The sequence below is a fragment of the Notechis scutatus genome, chromosome 2 (assembly GCF_049901735.1).
Source record: "Notechis scutatus isolate UNSWTSFEM ecotype Mainland chromosome 2, rNotScu1.2, whole genome shotgun sequence".
NCBI lineage: Eukaryota > Metazoa > Chordata > Lepidosauria > Squamata > Elapidae > Notechis > Notechis scutatus.
The window spans coordinates 73,154,897-73,175,669 of record NC_142010.1 but is presented as its reverse complement, the minus strand read 5'-3'; the positions used below and the strand labels follow the sequence as shown (position 1 = coordinate 73,175,669).

At 37.1% G+C, this 20,773-nt stretch overlaps 2 protein-coding genes and 1 long non-coding RNA gene across 11 annotated transcripts in view; 1 reads left to right on the top strand and 2 right to left on the bottom strand.

Annotated features, from left to right (window-relative positions):
* Positions 1–796: 796 nt before the first annotated feature.
* Positions 797–10,256, top strand: CNOT8 (CCR4-NOT transcription complex subunit 8). Of its 6 annotated transcripts, none has more exons than XM_087955106.1 (7): positions 797–842; positions 4,775–4,949; positions 6,260–6,453; positions 6,888–7,049; positions 8,082–8,226; positions 8,798–8,908; positions 9,122–10,256. In XM_087955106.1, exons 2-7 carry the CDS (start codon positions 4,833–4,835, stop codon positions 9,269–9,271), a joined length of 879 nt encoding a protein of 292 aa, XP_087811232.1. In that variant the 5' UTR covers positions 797–842; positions 4,775–4,832; the 3' UTR covers positions 9,272–10,256. The 6 variants fall into 6 exon arrangements, with proteins under 6 accessions (XP_087811232.1, XP_026541512.1, XP_026541519.1 ...); XM_026685727.2 differs by having other exon boundaries at positions 832–1,039; XM_026685734.2 differs by lacking the exon at positions 797–842 and adding an exon at positions 1,078–1,333.
* On the bottom strand, positions 7,213–7,471 carry LOC148132084 (uncharacterized). The gene is made up of 2 exons (XR_015747574.1): positions 7,365–7,471; positions 7,213–7,322 (listed from the first exon to the last, which is right to left on the bottom strand). It is a non-coding gene; the product is annotated as an uncharacterized LOC148132084 (long non-coding RNA).
* Positions 10,257–11,371: 1,115 nt separating the features above from the next.
* The window catches only part of GEMIN5 (gem nuclear organelle associated protein 5), a 29,303-nt gene continuing 19,901 nt past the window's right edge, over positions 11,372–20,773 (bottom strand). For 2 of the 4 annotated variants that reach the window (XM_087955100.1, XM_087955102.1), the window contains exons 20-28: positions 20,476–20,613; positions 19,800–19,947; positions 18,170–18,289; positions 16,848–17,058; positions 15,890–16,147; positions 15,131–15,293; positions 13,640–14,153; positions 12,740–12,836; positions 11,372–11,778 (exon numbers count right to left, since the gene is read on the bottom strand). In XM_087955100.1, the coding sequence (XP_087811226.1) occupies positions 11,611–11,778; positions 12,740–12,836; positions 13,640–14,153; positions 15,131–15,293; positions 15,890–16,147; positions 16,848–17,058; positions 18,170–18,289; positions 19,800–19,947; positions 20,476–20,613 (1,817 nt within the window). In that variant the 3' untranslated portion in view covers positions 11,372–11,610. The remainder of the gene's footprint in view (positions 11,779–12,739; positions 12,837–13,639; positions 14,154–15,130; positions 15,294–15,889; positions 16,148–16,847; positions 17,059–18,169; positions 18,290–19,799; positions 19,948–20,475; positions 20,614–20,773) is intronic. The other 2 variants (XM_087955101.1, XM_087955103.1) reach the window with 1 other exon arrangement.

The window sequence follows — 20,773 nt, the reverse complement described above, 5'->3', positions numbered from 1 at the left end:
TTTAGGAACCTGAAATAAAACCCATTAGGTTTCAAAAGGGCTTGTTTCATAGTTGATAACTTTTTTGCATGCCATCAAGTCAAATTTTTCGGAAGTGAATTATCACTGTCTGCTTTGCAGAGCGAAGAGAGTGACTGGCCCCAAATCATTCACGGATTCCGTGCCTAAAGTGGGACTGGAACTTAAAGTCACTCCGTTTTTCACTTGATGCCTTAAACCACCAGACCAAACGCTTTCAGGGCTGACGTAATTCTATGCAATTACTTTTAGCCTAGATAGGGTTGGCTCCTAAGTCAAGAGTTTTAAATACTTTTAACTTACTAGGGTTTACACTTAAGGAAACATGAAATGACAACTAGATAAGGAATCCAGTTGTGTGTTTAATATGAGCACAGATCACAACCTTCGCTTCCCCGGGATATGGCCCCGCGCAATTCAATGGATCTTGTAAATGGATCTTTAACCTCGCAAACTTGGGGTAAAGACAGCTTTATCTGCTGCCCTAACATACTAGAAGGGGACACCGTTCACTTCTATGGATGTGAACTAGATTGCCTTCATTGCTGCGGCGTACTAGCTTAAAGTTACCAGGCACGCGTTAGCAAAACCTGAGGGTTATTAAGTGCAAAGGCCAAACCGCCTTGCATTAGCCGTATATGAGATCCACGCAACATACAAACGTGACCATCATCGGCGCTTTTCACTGGTTAATAAACACAAGTCAGAACAGGGTGCGCATTAGTCACTGGGCAGCCACGCTGGCCATGCGCATGAGCAATACTGCAGCCTTTTCGTCTTTCCGGGATTTTCCGAGGCGCCCGGAAGTTTTTTGCCTGAAAAGGGTCAGCAGGCTCTATTGCAAAGCGCATGCGTGCAAGGAAGGGAGAAAGCGGGAAAAAATATATATATATCCCTCAAACCATCGAGCGATGTAAAAACAAACAAACAACAAAAAAAGGCCAGGCTAGAGCGGCTTCTAACCGAGACCACGAAGGCGGCGGGGAAAGGGGAGATAACGGTCCGGCGCTCGATTGTCCCGGTGAGGCGGCGTGCGCGCGCAGCGGGTGGGGTGGGGGTGGGGGCTTCCTTTTCGAGCGCAGACCCGGAGCGGAGGCTCAAAGGCAGGGCGGAAGGGCCCGAAAATCCGGAGCGGAGCAGATCTTTTGTTTTTGCAGACCGGATGTCCTGGGTCTTCGGGACGGGAAGGCGTTTCGGTTCGCTCGCTCTCATAGTTCGACTTCCCAGAGGCGTCGGCGGAGGGGGGGGGGAGGCGAGGGCTGCTGCTGTTGCTGCGGGGGAGGAAGCCGAGCATCCCCGGGAGCCGGTCCCCACGGTGATTTGCCTGCCTCCTCCCTACTGAGCCCTCCTCAGCGAGCCGGGGCAGAAATTGAGAAGCCAGATCCTCTTTGACTTAACGCTGGGGAGCCTTAAAATGGAAGGCTCCGTTTTTGAAAGGGCAGATCGAAACGGCCTGGCAGATGCTTCTTGCTTGAGGAGAAACAAACAGTGCCTCACGGGGCCGTGTTCCATCGGACAGATATCGCTGGCTGAGGTGACGGGGATTGCCGTACAAGCAGTTAACACCCGATCCCTCAGTGTGGCCCCGGGTTAAACCCCCCCCCCATTCCGTCCCGGGGAAACTGAGCCTTGGAGAGGCGGAGTTTCCTGGGCCCAATTCGTATTTGGGATAGCAAGAAGGAAGCTTTGTTGTTGAGGTTGCGGCCGATTGTCCAGGGAAGGTGGATTCACAAACCTTTGCCGGTTTGCATTGGGCGGACCGGATTGGCGGCCGTCGCTCAGAAATAGGAGATGAAGTGCTTGGGAGGGGGAGAAAAGTTTGTCTCCTAGTTTAAGGAATTTTTTTAAGGATGCCTGCTGAAAACATTGTGTGTGTATGTGTACAGGTGTGTGTTTTTTCTAACAGGATACACATTAAAGTTCGAGGGAAAATGTGCGTATTCTATTACACAGGCTACATCCCATTTTTCTGCTCAGAAGAGCAGGGATGGGAGATGAACAAAATTTAAAAAAATATACTGAAAATTAAAAATTAAAATAAATTAATAATTGGTGAAAGTTGTACCTTTATTTTAATTTATTAAATATTTAATCTGCATAGTTTTAATATGTTTACTTCTAGCTATCTTTTTATAATAAAGTAAGCCTTCTGTAGTTACCTTATGCAGGAAATGGGTGGCATGAAAATTTAATAACAATATAATGTAATATAATTTATAGCATACACGTAGTCCTCAACTTATGATTACAATTGAGCTTAGAATTTATATTGAGAAATTTGTTAAGTGAGTTTTGCCCCATTTTATGACTTTTATTTTGCTACATTTGTTATAATTGAATCACTGCAGTTGTTAAATTAGTAGCATGGTTAAGTGAATCTGGCTTCCCCGTTGATTTTGCTTGTCAGAAGGTCACAAAAATTATCCACATGACCTCTGGACACTGCAACCATTATAAACATAAAACAGGTGTCAATCATCCCAATGTAAATCACATGACTAGGATTCTGCAATGGTCATAAAAGTGAAAAAATGATCATAAGTCACATTTTTAGTGCCATTATAACTTCATACGGTCGCTAAATGAACTGTTGTAAGTTGAGGACTACCTGTATATATAGTAATTTAACGTTGAGAGGTTAGAATCAAATACATCTCTAGAGAAGTTGTATTCTAATGTCTGGGAACAATATAGGAAAGGTGTTTTCCTATCAGATACCTGACATTCCTACAGAGGAGATATCTTTAAAATGAGTCTTTCTCCTGATATTCAGACTCCATGTCATTAAAGGTTCATGCCAGTAACTCAGTTTCTACCAGTTAAACACTTTTCTGGTGCAGATGTTTCAGTGCAGGCATCATGTGGTCTGTATATCTTACATTAATTAGCAGCTTCGCTGTTGCATTTTTTTACTTGCAATTTTTATCCATCTGTGTATTTATTGTTTATTGTACTGTGGCTGTGACACACAATATTGGAGAGGGCATCTAGCAACTAAATATCTTTTTGAATAGGGAAGGGGTACTTGGTGCTCTCTGAGCTTGCTTGTTTTCTTGCAGATGTTTGATGCCCTCAGTATATCCTTATATTTTAGTGGCTTGCCCTGTCAGTGTTGGTGGGGGTGAAGATTCTTAGAGATTCTTGGGTTGGGCTGTTTACTGTGGGGCTTCTTTAACAGTTTCTTGGTTGGGGAATTGTTTACTTGATTGTTGATCTGATTGTTACTCTTGGAGTGAATGTATGCTGATCTGGGTGCTGATTGTTGGTGGAGAGGTGCTTGGGTCTTTTTGTTCCCTTTTGGCTAGTTGATTGTCTCGTTACATAGATATTGTTAATATCTGTGTCTAATATCTATTGATGGATAATTTGTCAGAGTGCCAGGGTTCTGGAAATTCCCTGGATTTCTTTGGAATACAGAATACTTGAATTTGTAAACCTCAGTATACAGGCAAACACAAACATCTTATAACCAAAGATTAACCCTTTCAAAGCATTAATTTATACTCAAAATTAATATTTTATATCTTCCAAAGAATTGGGCTTTTAAAATAAATGTATAGAGTAAATGCTTACTAAATATTTTTCCATATTGGCTCAGTAACATTCTTGTCAAGAATTAAAATGCCTGTGATAGTGGACAGATTTTGAACTTTAACTGTTAAGAAGCTTCCACCTTCTGAATTGTTATTTCTGCTATTCTCCCCCTCCCCCAAATATTTTTACCAAGATGGATCTCAGGAGAACTTATCACATTATTTACATAAAGGAGGAGCATGAATACATTGTTTTTGTCATGTGCTGTGTAATATTTTGAGTCCATAATCATACCTTATGGTTTGGTAAATGCTTCTTCAAACTTGATTACATTTTAAAGATGATATGTTTTTTGTAACAGTTTGGAGCCTAATTTCATTATCTATTTAGATTCAACTTCCCACACTGAACATGTCCAGACTATGTTTGAGCCGCTTTGCCAACACAACTTAAGCTTTAGATGAGAAATGTGCTTTAGCTCTATCTGTTTTTGGATCCTGCAGCTTTTTTTGAGGGCTTCTAAAGGCCTGCCAAAGAGAGTTCACTTGTGCTGGTAAAGCTTTGGGTCATTTTTAACTTTTATCAGCAGTTAATATCTGATTTTGCAGCTTGCAGAAGAATGTTAAGGAGTCTGCTGAGAAGTGAGTCCTTTTCAAGAGCAATTCTGATCAGCATTTCTGTTATTAAAACAGGCTTTTGCCTCCCAGCTCATCTTTGCCATACATACCCCTTTTTGATGCCTTTGTTATGAAAGTGATTCTTGTCCGGGCAGTTGAGAGCTTTTAACAAGAATTTTTGCCTTGCTCCATTTATACAGCTATTCCCTGGATCAGCTCAGATTAACTCAATTGCTGCCACACTGGAGCGAGGGAGGGGGGATTAGAGATAGCTGGGTTGCGTAGTCAAAATAAAATACTTTCTCTTGGCAACCAAGGACGTTCCCACAGCTGGCCAGAGGAAAGAGGAGTGATGTCACCAGACCAGCCTTGATTGGGCCATGTGACAGATTGTTTGGGGTTGAGGGAAAAACTTTTACTTTTACTTAGGTGAAAACCAGGGGCTCCCTTAGAGTCGGTTTTCATCAGATATGTGCAAATGAGATATTCTAATAAAGCTATCCTTTGAGGAATTCACCTGCCTTGAGTTCTTGCTTGCAATGGATCTATTACTTGGAATCCTGACAATCATATTGTCTTTTTTCCTCTTTATCAACAATTGTTAGATATTTTGAGTTATTGGAGCACCGGTTTTCCATTGTAATTGTATACAAATCCTTCAAGATGCCAGCAGCACTTGCTGAAAATAGTCAAGTGATCTGTGAAGTATGGTCAAACAATCTAGAGGAAGAGATGAGAAAAATTCGGGAAATTGTTCTCAGCTACAGCTACATTGCGATGGTAAATTTATGCTTTCTGTGCAGCTTTAATTCTGACATACTTTTTTTTAAAGATAAGTCAATTATTGTAGTTTAAATCAGTGTTGTGTTCAGTCTCGAATCCACTTGATATTTTAAAGATGCTTCTTTCAGCATTTTTACTTCTATTAAATCTTTCATTTAAGTGAGTTATGGAATTCAAATCTGCAAACTTTGCATTAGATCCTAATAAAATTCCTGTATAATCGCTATGTAATTTAAAAGTAGATTTTTGTATAAACATTGATGTATTTGACATTTCTGTAGTAATATTCAGGGCTTCGTTATATACAGCTTATTTGTAAAATCTTGGACCATTTGGCCGGATGTTTTAGATTGTGCCAGATTACGTAGATTTGCCATTCTCTAACATATAAATTTTAGTTATACAGTGGAACCTCAGTACTTGTTGTTAATTGGTCCCAGGAGGTGTGATGAGTATGAAAAATGATGAATACCAAACAATTTTTTCCCATAATGTAGTGGGTCACAAGGCAGCCAACATGATAATTTCTTGCTTGTGTATTGAATACCAAACAAACAATAAGTACTGGGACAAAATTTTCATGTCAAAATGAAATTAGTTGAGTTTCAAAGCAGTTGAGTACCAAAGTACCACTGTATCAGAATGGGTTCTGAAATATATATCAATAAATTAATTCCAGATTAATTATTCCATTTATTTTTATTCTATGTTATTAGTATATTTGCTTTCCCAAAACACTTTAAATATACGCAAAAATATTGTAAGCCTAAACCTTAAAACATCTTGTTCCAAATTCATCAGAAATATTTCAACACATGAATAAACTGTTCCTGATTGCCTTTAAAGCAATTGCATGATTCCAGTAAAATAAATTAAATGCAGTGAGAGTATGTTATTGAAGAAGAGTCTGTGGCAAATAAGAAGGGACCCATGCATATACTTCCCATTTCTTTTGGGAGATCAAAATACAAAGTAACATAAAGGAAAAAGGGTAAAGGAATAACAAGACAAATTATAAAGTGTCAAAAATATATATCAAATGAATATATAACAAAATTATCTCTGAGTTTTTATAGTACAGAGATAGTAATAAAATACAGGAACTTCTTTCTATGTTTAAATAATACCAGTATTTAAAATACCTTAAATTACTAAACTCAAGATTCTATAAAAATATTTATATTTTTCTTTTAATTTTGTGTGAATTATGAATAATCGTACATTTGAAAAACCACAATATTTGTATAGAGATAATATCCAGATTTTATTTTTGCTTGGGTTTAATGTTTTCTTATGTTCCTTTGTAGGACACAGAGTTTCCTGGGGTTGTTGTTCGACCAATTGGTGAATTTCGCAGTTCTATAGATTATCAATATCAACTGCTCCGATGTAACGTTGACCTGCTTAAAATTATCCAGTTAGGCCTGACCTTCACAAATGAAAAAGGAGAATATCCTGTAGGAATCAATACTTGGCAGTTCAATTTCAAGTTCAATCTTACGTAAGTCTGGCTAACCGGCAGAATAATTTCTCTAACTTGAGTTTATGGCCACAGAGAACCAAGATATTGTTGTCAATTTTCCATTCTCTTGTAAAAAAAATTGTGTGTTTCAAAGTCTGCACAGTAGAAGCTGTTAATCTCTTTAAAAGATGTGTTACTTTGTAAAAGAATATTTTTGAAAATAACCTGTTGATTTCAGATAAAACAGGCCATTTTCAGATCAACAAGATAAGGTGTGTATCCACATTTTACTGTAATAAAAATATAATATAAACTGGACCTTTTGTATGTGTTGGACAGAAGGGTTCCATAAACTTACCTAAATCATGTCATGGTAAATAATGAATTGGAAGTAGTAACATAAATAAATGATACCCAGTGATTGTTTAGGAAAAATCAAACTAGTTTTAACATTTATTTGTCTTTCTCATTAGGGAAGATATGTATTCTCAGGATTCAATAGACCTCCTTGCAAGCTCGGGATTACAATTTCAGAAACACGAGGAGGAAGGGATTGATACTTTACATTTTGCGGAACTTCTAATGACCTCTGGTGTGGTGCTCAGTGACAGTGTCAAATGGCTTTCATTTCATAGGTTAGTCTGTTTTTTCAATATGTCGGTAAACTTTATTTGCCTTTTTTATTTGATCTAGCATAAAACAGGTATAGATTGTATGTTGGAATTGCTTGGAAAAAAATGAATGCCTGGGCAAATGGCCTTGGTGAACAGTTGGTGTATATGAATCCGAGAATGATCCTCAGTGGCAGAAAAACTGGAATTCTAAATGGTTTGTAGATTATTATTTTTCTAAATAGAATTTATTTAATACTCATACAGTTAAAAACATACAAATAAACACACACACACCTATATATATATATATATATATATATATATATATATATACACACACACACACACACACACATACATACATACATACATTTTACAGCACATGTTGAGCAATGGTTACATTTGTTTTTTCCCTATCATTGATGTGTTCTACCTTGTTATAATAACTTCTTTTAATGTTTTAATGTTTTAAGTTCTCTACATACTTTATAATTAAACGCACACCTCCCTTATTTTCAAAACTTATCCAATTATCAGATGTTACCTTTTCTTTTAGCCTTTTTGGATTGTCTCATTGTGAATGGTGCTTTTGTAAGTTTTGTCAACATTTTAAACTATTCCATAATTCACCTCACCTATCCCCAAATCTAGTAAATACCAAATGATGATGAAGGCAATTTATATTTTACTGGCTTTACTTTTTGCAGGTATCAACTTTCAGCTGTTTATTTGTTCCTGGAATTGAACATATGGCTCAGATTATGAGACACAGCTTTGTTCCTTGTTTTGTTGTTGCATTTTCCACTCAATTTCTTACTAAATCCCTGTAATCATGGAGGTGCATTTAACAACTACTTTTTGTTCTCAGCATTTATTTGTATATTCCATTTAATTCTACTTGCTGAGGACCTATCTCCAGTTCAATTTCCACTGTCAACAGTTATAAGCTGAATTGGAAAAGATTGACTTAAAATAGATCATAATAGTAAAGTCTGCTATTTCTAGTCATATTGCTGTTAACTAACATGTGCCATTTTACTATTACTTCATCAGTGGCTATGACTTTGGTTATATGGTGAAACTGCTGACAGATTCTAGGCTTCCAGAAGAAGAACACGAGTTCTTTCATATCCTGAATCTTTTCTTTCCATCTATATATGATGTTAAGTATTTAATGAAGAGCTGCAAAAACCTGAAGGTACATTTTATCGTTAATTGCAAATCATGAAGTGTAAAATAAAATGAGGAATATTTGTAGATATCATTTAAAAGGTGTAATTAACAAGTTATATATTTAAGCATGATGGCTTTATTCAATGGTTGCTTTTAATTTTATTATAGTTACAAATTCTCTGCAAGTTAAATGCCATTTGGGGAAAGCAGGATCCAACTTTTGTATCATGGTACCCTATGATTGCTTGGCAAGAATTTATCGATCACATTTATGACCGCCTATCTCACAAAAAGCAATTCTGATCAGTGTATAACACTCCAAAATCAAATACATTCAAATATACACAAATCCCCCAATTATAAAAATATAAAAGTCATATACTTTCAGGAGCATTGCTTATTCAAAGCAGTCATTTGTAACCATCAAGTTATTGCTGGAGATTAATTATATATGTAAGTTCGAAGTGCAGCTTTGACAATTTCAAAATTCTTTTAAAATTCTGGTCTCTACTAACTCCAATAGCCCCCATTAACCAGTCAAAAGAGGTCAGATGGAACATTGGCTCTGGTGTTTCAGACTTCTTCCTTTATTGCAGGGAGGGCTTCAGGAAGTTGCTGACCAGCTAGATTTGCAGCGTATTGGCCGGCAGCACCAAGCAGGGTCAGATTCTTTACTTACAGGGATGGCATTCTTCAGAATGAAAGAGGTAGGCTCATTTGGCTTCTTTCCAAATCTTTGGCTTGCAGTTTGATGTTATTCTTGATACCCTCTTCAACATCTTTTGCAATATGCTATACTATTCTTAATTTCTTTGGGTTCTGCAAAGGTCAGCCACTGTTGAATTGACTGTCTTAAATCTTAAAAGATATATCCCAAAACGTTAGATGAAATGTATGACCACTTGTATATTTTTTCCTAGTTGTTCTTTGAGGATACAATTGATGATGCAAAGTATTGTGGGAGACTATATGGCCTTGGCACAGGAGTAGCTCAGAAACAGACCGAAGATGTAGAAACAGCCCAAGAGAAAATGAGTATTTTGGCTATTATCAACAATATGCCCCAGTGACAAGATTGCTACTTTAAGATATTAACATGGGTCCACAGAGGTAAAACTTCCTTCTTGAAACTGTTTCACATCTTTCCAAGACATGGGGAAAGCATGAATGTTTTTTTAAAGAGGGAAAAAGCATCTTTTCTTTGAATCTTGGTAGATTCCAATTAAGTGATTTCATAATGGCTGGAGTTTTGTCTTGTATGTAAAAAAAAATCAGACTCGAGCTACATACTATGTATATAACTCCTTTTTATTTTAAACTTTACTGAATTTGCAAGTAATTCTTTCAGAATTTTCAGCAGAGCTGAAGTTCTTTCATGCACTTGCAGATTTAGTTTTGGCTGCTTATTTTAAATTTTTCTTTTGCTCTCTGTGAGGGTGATGCGTTTCTAAGCCCTCTGCTAGTTTTTATCTTTTGTGTCAGTCTGTGAAAGTGATCCATTCAGCCCTGGTGGTGGAGACTGCATGAACATAATGTAACTATATGCTAGAAGTCACCATAATGGTGGTCCTGGATGGTATTATCACTAGTTCTTCCTTCCTTTAGCTTGCTGGGCCATGATATCGTATTGGCAATTTTCATCTTAATAATTTTAGAATAGAATAAAACTGTCAGCATGCTTGAGACTGCAGTAATAATTGGGACCAAAAATAGTTTCATGTTGAGTGAAATACTTTAACCCTTTTGTGAATAGGACAGTAATTGGGTAAAATCACAAATATCTAGTAATAATGGGCTATTAAAACTTTTAGATTACCATTTTATACTACTTTGAAGAGAAACCCTATAGATGTAGACTAAAAGTTCATTTAATAGTTTTGCAAGTGTCATCATCCTGAAAACAAAAATCCTGTTTGGGGGCAGAAGGGGATCTTGACAAGTGTGAAATTTTAATAAATTCCCCATTATGTAAAGTATTACAAGCTGCTGTTAAATGCATCTGTGTATATAATTGGTTCTTAATTTTGTAAAATAAAGACTTTTCTTAAAGCATGAGACTTGGAGTTCTATTTTTATTTTTTTTAAAAAGAATGTTCGTTAGTTGTTTTTGTGTCAAAAAAAAAAAACTGTCAGCAAAAGGAACTTAGTCACTAGATAGAGATAAAACCTCCCAGATGCAACACTTAAGTCTTACAGAGGCTAGTTTTAATCCTCCTGCTTATACAAATTTTCATTAAGGTTCCTGAGTCTGTTTTACTTTTTATGTAGTAAAAATCCTGTGTGTATGTATAATCCAGACTTGAAAAGTGAGGGTTTTAGCATAATTCAAATTGTAACAATTACTAGTTTACTCTAAAAAAATTTCATGTCAGCATGAGTTCTCTCCTCTTTTATGTCCAAAATATTTTAAATAATGTTGCAAGCATGACATGCAATATATAGGAAATCCCGTTCCGTTCCCGTCTTTAACTTTTTAAGTTAACTTTTTAACTTAAAAACTAACTTTATAATTAAAACTTTTTAATTATAACTTTATAATTAAAACTTTTTAATTATAAGTCAGAGCTCATTCAGATACTCCTCAACTTACAACAGTTTGTTTAGTGATTGAAGTTAAAACGACAATGAAAAAAGTGACAGACCATTTTCCATTTCCGAAAACGGGACAAAAGTCACTTAACTGTCTCACTTAACAAAAAGAATTGTATATTTTGTAAGTTGAGGACTACCTGTATTGTAGTTACAAACAGGGTACCTACTATTAAAAATACTGGATAGCATTGTTCTTCGAGTTGGCAAACCACTGGAAGCCATGCAATATTTTTACAAACCTCTGAAAATAGCTGCATATTAAAAATTTGCGGCTTCGGTGGTCCATCAAAATATTGTGTGGATTCAGCAGTTCATCATTTGAAGGAAGAACAATGTTGTGTACCATTTTTAGTAATAAGCAACCTATTCATCACTACGGTTGTCCCTAAGTCAGATGTATTTAACCTGGGGACTTCTATATGTAATATTTCCTCAGATCTGTAATTTTCTTAAATGTATCTTCAAATACTGGAAGAATTTTAGATCAGGAAGAGTATTTCAATGGGTTTAGAATGTATATGTATATATGCTTAGGAGATATTCATAGAACACCTATCTTTTAAAAGGAGAGATGATCAGATAGTTCATATAGCATGTTTATTAGAGGGGTGCTTTTGAAGTTTCCTTTTGAAGTAGAAAATATTTTTAGCAGTGCTTGCAAAAAATAGGTATTTGTTTTTCCCCACATTCCACATTATTTGATTACACTCAATAATTGTGCAGTATGACTGTATAACAGTAGTCTTCTAATCATTCATTGTAGAATGAAACATATTTCATAACCATCCTTAACACCCAGGAGAAAAAGATAAGAATTTCATATAAAGAATTTCTTGGAAGCTTCTTTATATATGTGTTTTCTTCCATATTTCCCAAGTAGATTTAATGACTGCTCTTGCAATTCTGGAATCAGATCCACTTGGCATTGTGCACCCATGTGAAGCACAATAAGGCAGCATTCTAATACATCAGGGAAAGGGGAAACCTATAAATAAATAGGTAAATAAATGAAAAAACTAGAAGCCCAAATAGGTATATTATCCTTTAGTTTATAATATTTAAATTAGCAATGCTTTAACATATATAACTCTCATATGTGAGTAAAATAAATTAAAATTTGCCATATGCCATTCAAACAGCATCAGTTTTAACAATTTAAAAATAGTTTAAACTATTAAACAGGCATGATATTCCACTCTGAAAAAAATCGGGCCGGCCAAAAGAGACCCCCGCCGCGCGCCCGGGAGCGCCCGCTGCTTTCCTCGCCGGGCCGGGCGGTGGCGTGTTGCACGGAGGCTGGTCTGTGGCTGGCCCAGCTCCCTTTCCTGCCGCTCAGCGGCCTCCGCTCGCACCGCCCGGGCTCCGCTCAGGTATCCGGCTGGGGCTGTCAGGAGTTGCTACCGCCGGCGCAGCTCCACGCGGCTCCAGTCCGCGTTGCCTCAGGAAGGAAAGGCAAAACCAGGAGCCACTGCTCCGTTGCAAGCGCCGCTGCGGCTCTTCCTTTTGCCTTTCCCTTCCTGAGGCAACGTGGGACTGGGCGCGCGAGCCGTGCCAGCAACTCCTGACTCGGGCCTCCGAGGGAGGGGAAGGAGGAGAAGAAGGGGGGGGAAAGGAGGGGCGATTCCCAAAAAATCGAATTCGATTTTAATCGGAAGAATATCATGCCTGATTAAATTAGAATTAGAGAAACATATCATCCACATTAGCTATATAAAATTGGAAAGTTATCACACCTGTCTATATTCTAAGAATTTTGAATTATACTACTATTCATTTGGGTTGGAAATTATTTTTCATTTTACAGCTTGGAGTGCAAGCACATTAGATCTTTGCTAATTGCAGAACAATCATAGATTTACTCTATGGAGGAAGAATTTGAAAGAACATAATGAACATAATTGATGGCAAGCAGAGAAAACACTGCTGAAAAAAATCTTAAGTCTTACCTTCATACTTTCTGGAAATTCTGCAAGTTTCTGATTTGCTTCTGTAAGTTGCTTTGTCAGATCTGGCAGACAAATTAGTTCCTTCCTTTGATCTTTACTGTAAAGAAATTAAATTTAAAAGATCTCATTTCCAATAATATAGTCATAATGAATTATTTACAATATATATTTTGGCAGTGAAACTGGAAGAAATTAAATAGTTCTGTAATATAGAGAAGTTATTTCAATTTTTTAGTAACAAATCATACAAAAGCAATCCAAATGATGTTATGTTTGAAATAGGGCATTTGTATGTCCTTTAAAGCTTTTTAATAATAATCACAAATTTTAAGGGCTTTTTTGGAGTTAGAATAATACATATTTAAAGCTAAAGCTCCCTTTGAAAATGTATGAATTCAGGACCACAGCAGTTCGGCTATCAATTATTAATTCCTTACATCTTCCTAGCAATATTCCTGTACTATGGCAAGGTCTGCTAAAAAAGTCCATTTTACAACCCTGTATCCCTTAATTTAAGGGGGAAGAGTCCTTCCTGACATCATGCAGAGTTTGTAGCAGTTATTTTTTCTTTGCCCCCCAGGAGAGAAACAACTGCGACTTGATTGAACGCTCAACCTTCCAAATGGGAGGGGAGTGTCTTCACCACTAGGCCATCATGCTGCTCATTAATGCATATTCCCTAGATCTATCTCAATTAAATTCACCCTATGGTGAAAAAACAGATAGATAAATAGGTAGGTAGAAAAGGAATCTCAACAGGCAGCTAAATAAACAAATGAGGAATCTCAACCATGCCATAAAGCTAATGTACTCTTTAAGTTATGAGTCAAATCCAGCAGAGTGGGTTTCTGCTTCTTTTGAACATGATCCTTTCTACAGAAATTATTTAGCAAATCTTACTTCAGATCCTGCTTTATTGCAGACTTAGCCTCTAATTCCTGCCCCTCGGCACTTTGATGGAAATTGGTTTTCTGATGCTCATGAATCATTTCTGCAAAAATTTGTTGAATTCTAGAAATATCCCTCTGTAAACTCTGGACTTCAGCGTGGTCTTCTGAAAGAAGCACTCTACATCCCCTCAGTTTCATCTGTCTGTCTTCTGAACTTAAATGGTCTGCTAAATAAGTTTCTGAGGCAACTCCGTTGGAATCCACATAAAAAGGATATTCAGTCTTGGTGGGCTTGATTACAATTTCTTCAGTCAAACAAACTGTATTAATGCTGTTCTGTTCAAGATCAATAAGAGAATGAGCTTCGGTGGTTTGTTTCAGGGATTCTAAGCCAGTATTCTCAGGGGAATTCCACCACAAGTTGTATAGCTGTCCATAAGCCACAAATGCTTCTAAACTTCTAAAAGCTGTCATGCTCTCGGGATTTCTGCTGTCCAGGTGGTCTCTCACATGATTGCAGCCTACTGAACAAGACAAACATAATTGGGAATACTGTGCTTTTCAATCTTTTCCCAAAACGCAGTGTTTAGAATTTCATTGTTATGAATTTTTGCCATTATAAGGAAAACAGGTCAGTTTTAGTTTATAAAATAGATTCAATATTAAACATAGAATTTCCAGTGAAATTCATTATTACTAGAAATGGCAGGCATAACTGAAATGACTTTAGAAAGGGTATAAGTACATTCATGGAGGACAGGTTCCTGAAGGCCTATTGATCATGAAGCTTCAAATGTTTCTTTGGGGTTGGGGGCAGCCTGCTGAATGCCAGTGGCAGGAGAACAACAGGGTGGTTGGGTTTGCATCTCTCTTTTTTACTTGTGACTGTAGAAGCATCTAGCCATACTAATTTATGTTTTTATGCAATCTTGCCTGTAGGTAGAAAATGAGATCAAAAATGTCTCATTGGACTTGTTTAAAAAATGACAATGTGAATTGCATCTTCACCTTTTCTCAAAAAGCGGAATGAAGGTTTTCTCTCAAAATGAACTATTAAAAAGTGTGTGTCAGAATTCTTATCAAAGGAGAAAAATAGCTCTGTGCCATGATAGGAGTGCTATTAAGCAGTCCTCAGAATCTCTGTTCTCATACAATTCTACAGTATGGTAACTTTTTTGATGGCATCTGATAGGCCTCTGAGGAAAACATTATCCTAGGTAGTTGGAATCCACAACATAGTGATGTAGACATCAATAAATCCAAAATTATGTTTCTTGTTGCCTTCTGGGCCGTCTCAATTCCTGAACTCATTTTATTTTTCCCATTTAACAAAAGCAATTCAAATATTTTTTTCACAGCTCGGTAGTATAGGGAAAGTTAATCATACTGTTGCCTCCTACCCACCAAGATTTTGAAGGAAACTGAACACAGATTATGAAAGCTGGAGGCTGTACTCTTGGACCTATGGAAATACTGAGACCAAGGAAAAATTAGCCATCACCTGTAGGGAAGCAGAGGTTGCATATCTCTTGCATAAGACTGAAGTTTCCAGCCTCATAACTTCGCATCACAGCTTGTAAGGTAGCTTTCACAGTTTCCTCCCAGGAAGACATCTGAAGGCTAAGAAATGCTAGTGTCAACTCATGGGAAATATGGAACATCAGCTAGATAAAGAAAGAAAATAAAGATAGATTTTAAAGATCTCAATACGTGGGAGTGGATGGAACCTATGGACAATTATCAGTTAGCTTCCATTATAACAGTTTTAACATGTTATTACAAAGGAGCTTGAATAAGTGTCAGGAACTTGAGGAAAGAAACCTATAGGATAGGCGGAAGGAACATGGGATGTTTAGTAAGAAAAAGAAGACAACATTATGGGACACTCTGTTCAGGTATCTTAAGGAAAACTATAGGGAATATGTTGAAACGTTTTTCATAGCCATGTATACTTGGGAGTGGAAACAGTAGGTTAAGATCTGTAAAATAATTGAAACAGTCTATAAAGTTTGTGGTTCTCTATTGGAGGTTTTTAAAAAGAGGCTAGACGATCATCTATGGTTGGTTTGGTTGATTTTTCTGCACATTGCAGAAGGCCAAATTAAATCCTTTGTCCTTTGCTCAAATGTACAATTCTATGATTCTAGACAGGCTTTTAATTTGTCAGGAATTGTTGTGAATATAGTACAAGTACTTTGTGGTCGCCTCATAGCAAACTACCATTTGAAAATTATACTTACAAAATTCATAAACAAATTACCTGCTTGGGAGGCGTATTGCTAGTAGCAGGAGGGTACTCAAGAGTTCTCAGCTGCTCGAATATGTTCTGAAACTGTTCAGGTGTGTTCACACCCAATGCACTCTGCCATACATCGATAACCATATCTATGAAACTCAGATCTTGATTGGTGGTCCAGCTATTGTAACAAGGTGTGGATAGGCATCGAGTTCCCACTGGATTCCGTTGACTGAGGCACTTGTGAAGCAATTCATGAACACAGAATACCAACCGTTGCCCCTTTAAGTGAAAAAAATTTTTTAATCTCAGCTTGAGAAAATATTTTTCTCAAAACTTGATAAAAATATAACCTACATATGCATATTTATTTGTATCCCATCTTTATTATTTGTAGAAATAACTGAAGGTGGTAAACATATCCAATATACCGTCCTATTTTCCCCACAATAATAAAGTGAATTGGGCTGAGATAGAGTGAGTGGCCTAAGGTCACTCAGCCAGCTTTCATGGCTAAAGTGGGAGTAGAACTCACGGTCTTCAGCTTTCTAGCCTGATGCCTTAACCAGTAGACCAAACTGTTTCTCATATGGTTGAAAATAGGTATAAGATTGTAAACAAAATAAAGAGATAAAGAATGAATCACTCTAAAAGCAAAAAAAGATACTGATCAGCAAACTCTTGTTGCAATACAAACTAGATGGAACGATAGAAATTTGATTTATATACAAATAAAAGTCTGTATTTTTATACTGACAATATGTACTATTCAGTAATATGGCAAATGTTTATTTTAACTCAAGCTTTTACACATAAAGGGTCATTATCCAAACCTTTAACCCAAACCAGCCTATTTGTAGAATTATATGTTCACTGTTTTGTGGCTGGCAAACAGCATCAATTTCAAGATCTGTACTATCCTAAATCCAATGTATGACTGTTTCATGTTAACTATGACATAATACAAATAATGCTCACTGACCAACAAACTCTCATGCTGCTGGAGAACCTCTTGTGCCCCAACCCAATTTTTAGATGAAAGAAGCTCCTGGGCACATCTCAAGGAGAAGGACAGAGATAAATCGTTCTCTCCAACTATCAGAGCCAATTCGGCAGCAGTTTTAAGTGATGTAATATCTCCTTTTTTGGCCAGTACTTTGGCAGCATCATAGGGAGAGGTAGCTCCAAGGTAACTGAAATGAAACCATTTATACAAAGAATTAAATTTGAATTTGGATCAAATTTAACCATTAAGAATATATATTTAATGCAGTTATAGTTGTGCTCGCAGGTTTATATTCTCCTCACAAAATCTGTAAGATACCAACAATTGTGTAAGTAAATATGAGTGATCCAAAAAACCCCACATTTTTAAACATTTGTAATGTGATTCAAATTAAAGTGTTAGGCCACATAAAATAGCACAATTATTATACAAAGCATGACAATAAAGGAAAGAATAAAATGTTAAAAACTTTGTATATTCTTGAATATTTGGGCTAATAATACAGTATACACTAAAGCTGACATACACAGGTTGAGATGGAAATGAAGGGTAACTATCCATACCTGTGCCTTAACAGTAATTAATATCTGCCTTTTTCTCTATGGTAACCCCTCCAAGGAAGACTGCTATCATGTCTGAGATCATTCATGTTCATGTTTACTTACAAAAGGATTCACATTTTGCAAATTTTGCAAGGGTTAGGTGAACATTTGAGTACATCTATAATTACAGATAGATCGTAAGTTCTATTTTTTATTTCTTCTCTTGGAAATATGTACTTTGTCCATTAATGTATACTGAAGAGGAATTGAGAGGTTACCAAGTATTCTTTGCAATTCAATCTTAAATGGAAATACAAGAACTAAGATTTTATTTTGGTTGTATTGTTTCCAGGACTGTGAATTTCAGTTGATAGAATGTACAAAGCACAGTCAAGTCCAGAAAAAATGTTAATGATAACTTATTATGTATTGGAAATATTATTAACTCAATTAATTCAAGGAAGAGTGGTGTTAGGTTTGACATTACAAAATTCCTTAGAAAGACAAATCTGGACATTTATAGCCTGACTGAAGTCATAAACTAGTGCACGTTATCCTTCTAAAGATCATGGCACAGTAATTTGTATCATTTATTTCTTCCTATATTTTATGTTGCCTATTTGAAGACTACCACAGAAAAATACACTTTCTCTCTCTGTCTCTGTATTTAGAGAGAGATTGAAACAGAGAATATCTTGCTTAGTAGAAAGGTAACAACAACATATTGAAGAGATAATATTTTCTAGCAACTCATACCATTTGGCTGCCATAGAGTAATGGCCATCCTTCTCTAGTACTGCTGCCCAGCAGATGTACAGATCTTTTAGAACTGGATCTTCAGGATGTAATCTAGCTTTGGCAATTACAGTGGCTTCTCTGAGACAGAAGAAGAGAGATAACTAGTTTGAAATAAATCACAGTTTAACTGATCTCTTTCACGTGAAAATCAAGTTAAATTCAAAATAATTATTGTGATTATTTCCCCAATAAGATACTGAGAGAATCAGCAAGGCAGGACCCAACCTCTGCTTATATAGACAAATGCATGCCCAACTTATTCTTGCAACAAGTAAGCAAGCTAGTACTTTATAATTTAAATGAACAGATTATGACTTTTAGCTGAATATGAGAGTGAAAGGAATTGTATGTGGCAACTCAATCACAACAGCTTATGCATATATAGAAATATCTGCTTGATGAATATACATATTTGAATTAGCCTGAGCCATGCAAAATGGGAGAATTCTTATTCTGTTAGTAAAACTGAGGATTAGAGAAAACTAATTACTTTATTTTATTAAATGCAATAAAAGTACCGTGCTCGGGAGCCGGGTGGCCCTGCCCAGCGGGGTCCCATCAGGAACTTCCTGAGGACACCCCCGCCCCAAGCACAGCCCTCCCGGTCTTTCAAAGAGAGAGGAGAAGCGGAGGAGCAAATTGCCGCCCCGCCCCGCTGCCCAGAAGGAGGGCGCCACAGTCCACCGCCACCACCTTCTCCCTCCCACTCCCGGGCCATTACGCTGGTTCGGGCTGGCTGGGCGCGGCCCCGCCAGAGACCTTCCCGCTCCACCCCACCCCACCTCCAGATTGGCCTCCGCAAGCGCCCGAGCCGGGCGGAGGGGGAGGAGGAGGAAGAGAGACTCGGCTGGGCTTGAAGGGGCTTCGCAGAAGTTGCGGAGCCCTGCCCCCGTCGCTCTTGCACCTAGTGACAACGTATGTTACACGCGTATAAGACGACCCCCCACTTGGAGGCATGTTTTCAGGGCAAAAAGTCGTCTTATACGCCAGCAAATACGGTAATTGCATCAACTCTTTATAAAACACAGCTGCAAACATTTCTCACATCCCTCACCTAGAATATAATCACATGCTATCAGCTGCCATTAAAATGTTTTTACTAACAGACATTAACTATACATCTTTGAAGTATTCCTATTCATTGGTTTACTTTACAACTATATTTTCCTATTTTTAATATAATTCCTATTACCCTTTCATTTTACAACTGTGCTCTTGGTATTGCATTAATGGAAATTTATATATGAACACCTCCACAAGCATTACCGGATATCGGGAAAATGGGATCAAATTATCTAATGTTGATTCCCATGTAAAACAGTTGGAATAAAGAGAAGTATTAGACTATAAATACAAAATAGCTAGATATACCCATTTTAATGTTAAATAATAGACTACAGGAGAAATTAATAACATTAAACATGATAGTAAATTGATATAAAATAATCCCTTGATAATGCTAACTATGCTGTTCTGGTTCTTCTGATTTACATGAAAAGCTACGGTAGAAGATAATAATTTCTTTTTCCAAAAAGAAAGATTCTCAATTCTATATCAAAACTAATTGAAACAACAGCACTTTAATGACCTGAAAAAATTATGAGACTTCAGTAGTTCCACAGCTTCATACACTTTATGAAGAGAAAGGAGATAGGAGGCAGCCTTGACATACTGCTCTTGAAAACTCAACTGCTTTGCAAAGGCTTCTACAGTAGAGGCCCAGGCCTGGTAGCCAGCTGAAGGGAAGAGGGGAACAACAATAAATAAAGTAACATGGAGAGAAATAAACACATTATTTGTTATTTGTTGCATTTATACCCTACTTTTTGTTGTTGTTGAAACATGGGTAGGAGGATCCTTCCCAAATTTCATCTCACTGAACCCATAAGATGTTTGATTGGGAGAGAATGACTACAGAACACCCAGGGTCAAATCCACACTTGAACTTGAATTTCCCCAATCCTAGCCTGACACTTCTGACTACTTCCACTGCAGCTACTTTGGCTGGGACTATAAAACAAATGTAAAATTATTAAATTAAGAAAGGGAAGTACTTCAGAACAGGGGTATCCAACTTGGATCGTCATGGTGTCATCACGTGACGTATCACAACTTTTTCCTCTTTGCTAAACCGGGTGTGGGCATGTCCAGCACGTGCTACGGGCTGCGAGTTTAACAGCCCTGCTTTAGAACAAGGCATCAGTTTTACAGTACTGCCTAGTATTGGGTGCAAAATAGCAGCTTTTCTTCAGTGTCATGCATACCCATTGGTGAGATGGCCACAAGTTGATCTGTCAGTTCTCCCCTTTCTGCAGCTGATTGAAGAGCACCTCTAAGATCTCCTTTCCACAACATGAGTTGTTGAAATAGCTCAGGATGTCCATTTCCTAAATGACTTTTTCCTGTGGGTGTAAGCATTATGTACAATATGCTCTGAACAATGTGTACAGCAGCAGCATCAAAAAGCAACAAATCCATATACTCCTCTACTTTGCAACTTTGCTATTATTTCTTGTCTGTTTAATAATGCTTTTGAATCCAAATGACTATGTAGTTTTTATT